Source organism: Nylanderia fulva, unplaced genomic scaffold (assembly GCF_048542155.1).
Source record: "Nylanderia fulva isolate GAGA-0341 unplaced genomic scaffold, ASM4854215v1 Scaffold54, whole genome shotgun sequence".
Classification (NCBI taxonomy): Eukaryota; Metazoa; Arthropoda; class Insecta; order Hymenoptera; family Formicidae; genus Nylanderia; species Nylanderia fulva.
The window spans coordinates 64,172-73,419 of NW_028190632.1; the positions used below are offsets into that span (position 1 = coordinate 64,172).

At 50.6% G+C, this 9,248-nt stretch overlaps 2 protein-coding genes across 2 annotated transcripts; both read right to left on the reverse strand.

Moving 5' to 3' along the window:
- Positions 1-769: 769 nt before the first annotated feature.
- LOC114939454 (uncharacterized) lies at positions 770-2,653 on the reverse strand. Its single transcript, XM_085487355.1, has 2 exons — positions 1,450-2,653; positions 770-1,389 (listed from the first exon to the last, which is right to left on the reverse strand). The coding sequence occupies exons 1-2, from the start codon at positions 2,651-2,653 to the stop codon at positions 770-772; spliced, it is 1,824 nt and encodes a 607-aa protein (XP_085343481.1).
- Positions 2,654-2,736: 83 nt separating this feature from the next.
- Positions 2,737-5,887, reverse strand: LOC146721150 (uncharacterized). The gene is made up of 2 exons (XM_085487356.1): positions 2,913-5,887; positions 2,737-2,830 (listed from the first exon to the last, which is right to left on the reverse strand). The coding sequence occupies exons 1-2, from the start codon at positions 5,885-5,887 to the stop codon at positions 2,737-2,739; spliced, it is 3,069 nt and encodes a 1,022-aa protein (XP_085343482.1).
- Positions 5,888-9,248: the final 3,361 nt, after the last annotated feature.

Here is a 9,248-nt window from a genome sequence, read left to right on the forward strand (position 1 = left end):
CTAAGCGGTTTACTCTTATGCGTACACGGCGGAAAGCGATAAGACCGCAAATCGGGTGTGAGCTCCTCTTTTATCATTTTCGGAGAGGAGCCCACCCTCGCGTGAAGCGCCAATAATTTTGCGTGATTTTAAAGTGGCGCATGCTCAATAGCATATAATTATTCGGCGGAACGGTTGCGACACCGTTACTTGTTTGTGTATTTGAGCGTTTTTTTATATGACAGCTGTCAATTTACGACTCTTTTTTATTCCATTACAAACAAATGTGACTTTATTATTGCCGATCGAAGATTCTAGAATTTAACAATAACTATTTTCGAGATCGAACCTTGTCTCGACTGAAAACGTATAATATATGAAAATCCTAATTACATTTTACTGCCGAAATAATTTAACTGGCGATAAGAATTATTTTGCATCTCAAACATCCCGCCCGCCTTGTCGCAACGTGACAAATGGTTGATGATGATTTCGGCGCGGATCACATTCCGATGGTGATTGATGGTGGGGCGGGCTCGCGTCGGCGCGGCGAAATTCACGTGATGATCGCGTGTTGCGAATCGATCAGCTGAGTCGACGAAAACACGTGGTGATCGCGTGATGTGAATCGATCAGCTGGAACGGCGAAAACATGTGGCAGATGTGAACGGCGAGTGTGAGATGCAGTGAGCGGTGAAAATGAGACAAGTTTTAGTGCGGTGGTGAGCGAAACAAGTGATGTGTGACAATTGATATGGTGCATGATGTGATGATTGTGTAGTGAGTGATGCTATGTGTCAATGTGCGGTGTAGGCGCGTCGTTCACGCCCGGAAGAAACACGAGCTTGACGAGTGGGCGCACGAGCTCGGACGTGGCCGTTCGGATGGTCACGACGCGTGTAATTCCGTCGTCTCCGGGGTGCAAACGCAATATGCGAGCGAGAGGCCATCGGCTCGGAGGGGTGATCTCGGAGCGCACGAGACAGAGATCGCCGACGTGGGGTGCAGGTGCATCCTTGAGCCACTTGGTGCGTGGGGCGAGTCCGTGCACGTATTCGGATGACCATCGCTGCCAGAAGTGATCCCTCATCCGCTGCAGGTGACGCCAACGTGACAAGGTGGACACCGTCTGCTCTGTCAATGACGGTTCCGGCAAAGCGAGGAGCGGTGCCCCAACGAGGAAGTGACCGGGGGTCAGCGCCGAGACGTCCTCTGGATCATCTGAGAGTGCCTGTAACGGACGTGAATTCAGACAAGCTTCGATCTGGGCGAGGAGTGTGCTCAACTCCTCGAACGTGAGGGTGGTCTCGCCGATCACCCGACGGAGGTGAAACTTGGTCGACTTTACGGCGGCCTCCCACAAACCACCAAAGTGCGGGGCCGCTGGCGGGTTGAAGTGCCAGCGGATTCCTTAAGCGGTGGCGGCAAGGATGACACTTTGACCTTCGGCTGTCGCTGCGTTAAAAAGACCTCGCAGCGTCCGATCTGCCCCGATGAAAGTCGTGCCGCAGTCGCTGTAAATCTCAGCGCACAAACCCCGGCGGGAGATGAAGCGGCGCAGCGCGGTGATGAAGGCCTCCGAGGTGTAGTCCGAGACAACTTCTAAGTGAATGGCCTTCGACCAGAAGCAGACGAAGACGGCGATGTATCCCTTGTGCGCACGGTGTCCACGCCCCTTGCTGGTCCGGAGGAGGATTGGTCCCGCGTAGTCCAAACCGGTGCTGAGGAACGGTCGAGTTGGCGTTACTCGGTCCCGAGGAAGGTTACCCATCGGAGGCTGTGGTGTTGCGGCGCGCCATCGAGTGCAGGTCACGCATCGGTGTAGCTGCTGTTTGACGGTGGTCCTTCCTCGGGGCACCCAGAAACGCAGGCGGAGCAAGCCGAGAGTCAGTTGCACACCTCCGTGCAGTGTCCGTCGGTGGCAGGAATCAATCACCAGCCGAGTCAACCATGATGCCGCCGGGATGATCATTGGATGTCTTTCGTCGAGTGGTAGCTGAGCATGCTTGAGACGTCCTCCGACGCGCAGCACGCCTTGATCATCGAGGACCGGACTCAACCTCGCTAGGTGGCTTCGCGGTGGACTAGTGCGTCCAGCAGAGGCCGCAGCTACGTCCGTAGGAAAGTGGAGCGCCTGCACCACTCGCAGCCATCGAAATAAGGCGACGTCCAGCTCGTCCGGATGCAAAGTGCGGCCAAGTATGACGTCGCGTCTCGCCGGATTGAGCCATCGCCGACACCATGCAGTAACTCGCAGCAGCCTTTGTAGCGTCGGGAACCGGAGGAGGAGGTCAGGTTCGGCCGTGATCGGTGCCTTGACCACCAAACTGGTGGCTCGCTGCTCCGGGAGGTCATCCTCTGCGGCTTCGATGACGGAACAAGGCCATGCAGTCTCGTCTCCTGACAGCCAGGTAGGTCCTGTCCACCACAGTTTATGCTTAATGAGTTCGTCAGGAGTAACACCGCGTGATGCACAATCTGCAGGATTCTCTCGTCCAGCGATGTGTCTCCATTGAGCGTCTGGCAGCAGGGTCTGGATCTGAGACACTCGATTGGCGACAAAGGTTTTCCAGCGGGTGCTGTGTCCTTGAATCCAGTGGAGCGTGACCTTTGAATCTGACCACAGATGCACTGGCGTCGTTGTCAAACCGAGAGTAGAGCGCACGTGGAGCATGAGCGTGGTAAGTAGAGCTGCTGCACAGAGTTCCAAGCGAGGTAACGACACCTGCTTGACAGGTGCGACCTTGGATTTTGCCATCAACAGGTTGATTGATGTTTTCTCTGTTGCAGCGTTGCGGATGTACACCACGGCGGCGTACCCTCGCTCTGATGCGTCGGCAAACCCATGGAGCTGCAGTTGTGAATGGTCGGTCCCAGTGTTGAGCCAGCGAGTTATGCGGATGTCATCTAGAAGAGGAAGCTGATTCAACAACTGCCTCCAGCGGTGTGCGTCCTGATCAGGCAGCGGGGAGTCCCAGTCCAGCCGTTGAAGCCACGTCGTCTGAATCAGAATTTTGGCTCTGATGACGACAGGTGCGAGCCACCCCATCGGGTCAAAGAGTCGAGCCGTCTCGGCCAAAACTCGTCGCTTCGTGAAGTCGGTGATTGCACGCGGACGTATGGTGAAGGAGAACCAGTCACCTTGCGGATGCCATCGGAGGCCCAAGGTAGCGTGACTCTCTCCCTCCCATGAGTGCGGTTTGCGTTGATGCCGATGTTCCGGTGGAACTCCGGTGAGCACCTGCTGATCGTTGGCAGCCCACTTCCTCAAAGGAAATCCGCCCGCCATGCAAAGACTCCGTAGTTCCTGCTGAAGGTCGATAGCGTCCTCCAAGCTATCAGCGCCGGTGACCACGTCGTCGACGTAGCAGTCGTGTCGCAGTGCCTTGACTCCGCGTGGATATCGTGCCTCTTCGTCTGCTGCGAGTTGATGAAGAGTCCTGATGGCGAGAAAGGGTGCACACGCTAGCCCGTAGGTCACGGTCCTCAGCTCGTACTCGTGGACGTCATCAGAGCTGGTGTGGCGCCACAAGATGGTTTGCAGGCGACGATCCTCCGGATGTACAAGAATTTGTCGGTACATCTTCTCGATATCCGTGACAAGAACGTACCGATGCCAACGCCAACGAAGTAAGACATCAGCGAGTGTTGGCAAGAGATTGGCTCCAGTGAGGAGGTGTGCGTTCAGCGACTCTCCGGACCGTGTGCGCTGGGAGCCGTTGAACACGACCCTGAGCTTCGTGGTCGTGCTTGACTCCTTGAGGACCCCGTGATGCGGTAAGTAGCACCTAGGGCTGCAGGTTGTTGAAGTTGTGCTGACCTCCATATGTTGCAGGTTCTCGTATTCCTCCATGAAATCTCGATAGAGGTCACCGAAGCGAGGATCTCGTGCTCCCTTCCGCTCCATGGCTTCCAGGAGGCGCTCTGCGGGTCGACGAGTCTCGCTGAGCGATGTCGGCGGCGGTGAAGTACATGGCAGCCTCACCATGTACCTGCCACTGGACGTGCGAGTGACCGTGCGCACGTAGAAGTCTTCGCACCTGGCTTCGTCGGCGGTGAGCGGTGTCCCAGCTACTGGCTCGCGTTCCTGCTCCCAGAAGCGTCGAACCATGTTAGCGAGGTCGTGGTCTGTGGTGCACTGGAACGTGCGGCGATGGCCTTCGGGTGCTGCGGCGTCGTAGCCTCCGGACAAGATCCATCCTAAGCTCGTCTGCTGGGCGATCGGCATCCGTGATCCGCCCTTGCGAAGGCCTTCCTCGAGGATCAGCGAGTAGACTTCTGCTCCCAGAAGTAACTCCGCAGGATCGTCATCCAGAAAGCGCGGGTCGGCCAATCGAAGTCCGTGGATGTGAGGCCAGCTACGATCTTCACGTTGAGCGGTGCCTTGTTGCAATGAGATGCGCGGCAGCACAAAGGCCACCACGCGAAGCTCGGCATTGGTCACGTCAGATGTGATGTCTATCGTGACCTTGCCACGCGCTGATCCAGAGCGAGTCCCTCCGATGCCGAAGATGGACAGATCCGTTGAAGCTCGAGGCAGCCGAAGACGCTGAGCCAGAGCCTCAGAGATGATGGACACCTCGGAGCACTGATCTATCAAGACTCTAACCTCGTGTGGTGATCCGTATCGATCAGCGACCTTGACGCGAGCGGTTGCGAGAAGGGCGGCCTTGTGCGTCTTAGCTTGCCGTGCAGTGACCAGTGTGGTGGCAAGTGAAGTGGCCTCAGCGGATGGTGTTGATGTGGATGCCCCGTGCAGCATGGTGTGGTGTCGTGCGTTGCAGGTGAGGCAATTCTTTTTTGACTGACACCGTGCTAAGAAATGATTGCCTAGGCAGTTGAAGCACAGTCGGTTGGTTTCCACGAACGTTTTCCGCTCAACCGCAGTCTTGGCCTTGAAGCTTTTGCACGTCATCAAGGTATGGTTTTCACGGCACAGTGCACAGTGAGGTGAATCCGCGCCTTGGTGCTTCGTGACGTGCGCTTTGGCGAATCGTGATGTTTCTCCAGGTCCCTTTGTGACACTCCTCGGTCGTGCGGCGTTGAGCGTTAATACTCGTCGATTAATAAAGTCGAGAAGTGCCTCGTTCTGTGGTGGTTTGGTCGAGTCTGAAGTGGTTGACTCCCATTCGAGACGAGTGCGTGCGTCGAACAGTTCGACGACCAGGTGGTTGAACAGGTCCATCCCATGCGAGTTGATAGGACGTCCGATGCTCTCCTGTGCGTTGACTGCGGCGGTGACAGCGTTGTGGATGCGGCTCAGCTCCTCGGCGGTATCTCCCTTCATCTTTGGCACGGCGGTAAACGTGGCAAAGTTGGAGCGGATTAATTCTCTTTTGTTATTGTAGTGCTTGTCCAAGATTGCCCAAGCGCGATCGTAATTGTCACTCGTGACAGGTAGTGACTTTATCAACCTTTCAGCCGGACCTGTCAGACACGAGCGGAGGTGGTGGAGCCGCTCAATGTTCGAGATCGAATTGCTGCTCACAATGGACAGAAAAAGATCGCGAAAGGATGGCCAATCGGCGTAGGCGCCAGAGAACGGCGGCAACTTGATGCGCGGCAGCGAAGACTTCGATGCGACGTCGACGGCTGGAGATACGTTCGGCTTCCGGAAATGTTCGGCATAACTATCCAAGGTACTGCGTTGTGCAACGTACAGATTTTCCGTATCTCCATGCAACTCCGACTTGTAGTATTCGCTCTCACAATATTTTTCTTTCAGAGCTGCGCGAATGAGATCATGCTGTGCCTCGAATTTCGTCCACAGCTGATCTAAGATTCTGGTGCGTGTAGATACGGCACTGGCGGTGATGTTGGTCGTGCCCAGCTTCTTCAGGTATTCCACGGAGCGCGAAATACGGACCTGGATCTCACGTTGGCAATCGATCAACGTGTTCACATCCATGGTGAACTACGAGCACTCACGAACTACACGACGACACGTTCACAAACTTGCGGGTGCCGGCGAGAAGATCCGGCTCGAAGGACCAGAAATATGTTCGCGAACGCGCTGCGTGAGAGGAATCGAACGACACCAAAAAAAGGATGAGTCACTTTTAGTATAAAAGAAACTTTTAATATACGAATCTTTACGGAAATATAATGTACAATACTTAACAATTAAACGCACAAAAAATTAACACAAAATCTAATCAGTTTCAGCGGACAATTCGAAATCAAAAGAAAAGGCGGTGGTCGTCGATTTAATGTTCTGCGGTTTTTCTAAGCGGTTTACTCTTATGCGTACACGGCGGAAAGCGATAAGACCGCAAACCGGGTGTGAGCTCCTCTTTTATCATTTTCGGAGAGGAGCCCACCCTCGCGTGAAGCGCCAATAATTTTGCGTGATTTTAAAGTGGCGCATGCTCAATAGCATATAATTATTCGGCGGAACGGTTGCGACACCGTTACTTGTTTGTGTATTTGAGCGTTTTTTTATATGACAGCTGTCAATTTACGACTCTTTTTTATTCCATTACAAACAAATGTGACTTTATTATTGCCGATCGAAGATTCTAGAATTTAACAATAACTATTTTCGAGATCGAACCTTGTCTCGACTGAAAACGTATAATATATGAAAATCCTAATTACATTTTACTGCCGAAATAATTTAACTGGCGATAAGAATTATTTTGCATCTCAAACAGTTACAAACGCGCGACTGTCAACCAGAGCCGCGTCTCGCTTTGTGATCAAAGTGTGGAATAAATAGTACGGATTCCTCATGAAAAGGATCTCCGTTATCATTCAGCTGCTGGCTAGAATTTCGCGAGATATTTGCTGCGATCGAACAGACGATTTACATTCGACTCTCGCGAATTTATATTTCATTCTGCAAACTGTCGTGGAAAATGTATTCAATTAATAGTTTTGTATTCGATATTGAGATTAAAAATGTAAAACATCTGAGAGATGAAAAGATCTTTCTCCATAATTTTTCTTTTTTTTTTTTCATTCTTTCTGTTATATTTATGTATTATAAAAATTAATATCTCACTAAACACTAAGTAACAGTAATATAACATCGATGTTATAATTTTCTACTCAACAATATAACTGATGTATTACAGTGCATGTTATAGTGTGGTTACATTGTTGAGTGTAGGAAATTATAACATCGATGTGTTACCTGTATTACTGTTACTTAGTGTTTAATAATATTTACGACTTGTTCTCAAAATTCTTATTCAATTAAAATTTCTGCCCATCTAAAGTAATATATAAGTCTTTACGAAGAAAGAGAGAATCTCAATGTCAGTATGTACTCGGCATTTCTTCCCCTTTGGCCGCGAAGTTGCTTGAGAGACTCTGATTATAATAACGCATCGGTTACCCTAGTTTCGAGGAGCGAATCTTCTCGTGATCTACGTTTACGTACACGTTCAGACAGGAATGTAATTCCCTGAGGACGCTTACAGCGAGAAGCGACGAGCGTCGTCGACGACGGTGTTGCTTTGGCGGTCGCGTCACTACTGCGAGAGACAGGTGGATGGATAGGTAAAGCCGCAGGAGCAACAAACATGGCATATGCAAGAAATACTTTAGAATGAGAGAGAAAGCTAAATGGGATGTCAGGGGATGAGGAGAAAGCCTCGTACAGTGAGAAATATATATATATATATATATATATATATATATGCGAAGAACGCATAGGAGGATGGAGAAAGAGAGAGAGAGAGATGTCGGTTATTCCCAGGTGCTCTCGTGTCGGATCTCACCAGCGACGTGAGCGTCGGAACTTAGGAGGAATCGGGACAGACGAGAAGCCTCTGGTATCGAATTTGCGTCGTATTTACGCGAGGAAGGCGTCCCGACGCCTTCTTCCGGCGCCTTCGACCTACGGAGAAGGGTCCGTATTCAGCGTTCGGTGACAATCCGTTTCGCTAGACAGCTGCTGGGAAATCGCTAGAAACAGCCGCCATTTATTACCGATGTTTGCACCAGTGCGCTTTATTACGAGCGATTAGGAGAGAATTAGGTTAATTCCTCGTAATAGGCACGGCTTCATAATTCATAAGAGTATTTGAGGATCGTTTAAACTGCGCGCCAACAGTTATTAGTTTCTCGATGATTTTTGATTAACTTGTATTATCATATTATAAAACACAATTTTCAATTTTCCTAATTGCAAATATTTTTATCGACGCTGATATATTAATTCCGAAGATGCAAAAGTGAAAAAGGTAGATGAGAGATTACCAGAAAAAAAAAATATTTAATATATAATTTTTTTTCGAATCGGGTGTCTACAATTTTAATAATTGCTACAGAAATGTGCGTGCATTGCTTTGATATCCGAACAACTGACAACTGACAGCTGCTTCGCAGCCAGAGCGAAATGGTCGCGCAATCGAGGTTTTCCCTCGCGAGAACTTCCTGTCCTCTTTACGCACGTAGGTCGCGTTTTAGACGTCAACTCTTCCGGACACATCCGCGTCACGATTGCGGCTGGCCCTGAATTTAAAGTTACGCCACTGGCCGCCTGGACGGGGGCAACGGTCGACAACGGGGGTGGACGAGGGTGGGTGGGTTAGGGCGAGTGGGAAAAGAGCAGGGGATAACGGCTGGAAAGAGAGGTAATGAGAGAGGATCCGAGAGGGGCGCAGAGTGACAGGAAAGGGGTGGGTCGTTCGAGAGGGCAAGGCGAAACCGTGAGCCATCGACCCGAGAGCTTGTCCGAGGCTCTCCGGCTCGTTATACACTCTCTCGCTCTCCTGCTGCAGGATGCATCTCCGTGCAGTTGCAGGGGCGGGATGCAAACGGGAGACCGGAGGAGCCCACATTCACCGCAGAGGCGCAACTCGCTACGGCGAGTGTTCCCGCCCACGCGATGGACGCTGGATTACCTGTGCAGTTGCATGCCGTGCATAGGATACAGGTTGTCTCAGAAACGGACATGCGAGAATAGCTAGGGCCTATTAAAATTCAAGTGCGAAACGTCTGCTGTGCGAGGATCGTAATATCTTTGCCCTCTGGTACAGCGAACTTTTAGACTTACGCATGTACATATATGGTATTTATCGCACACATAGGAGAAAATCACTGATACATTTATTATTTTATACACAAAACAAATTTTTCTAGGGAGGGGCATGATTACATTCTTTTTGTTTCTTATTATTCTTTCTTTATTTTTTATTAATTTATTTTAATATTTTATATTATTTTATATTAAATAAAATTGCAAATAAATTCCAAGTGTTTATTCACAAAGAGAGCAATAATGTTTATTTTTTTATTGCTTCCAAGGATGGAGGGGCACC

Bases quoted from the DNA above. Each gene is read 5' to 3' on its own strand.
- LOC114939454 (XM_085487355.1), bottom strand. From the start codon at position 2,653: ATGCTCCACGTGCGCTCTACTCTCGGTTTGACAACGACGCCAGTGCAT. The intron at 1,390-1,449 runs GTCTTTTTAACG...CCACCGCTTAAG, and splicing joins GGCAGATCGGACGCTGCGAG to GAATCCGCTGGCACTTCAAC.
- LOC146721150 (XM_085487356.1), bottom strand. From the start codon at position 5,887: ATGGATGTGAACACGTTGATCGATTGCCAACGTGAGATCCAGGTCCGT. The intron at 2,831-2,912 runs GTTGTTGAATCA...TCACAACTGCAG, and splicing joins GACGCACACCGCTGGAGGCA to CTCCATGGGTTTGCCGACGC.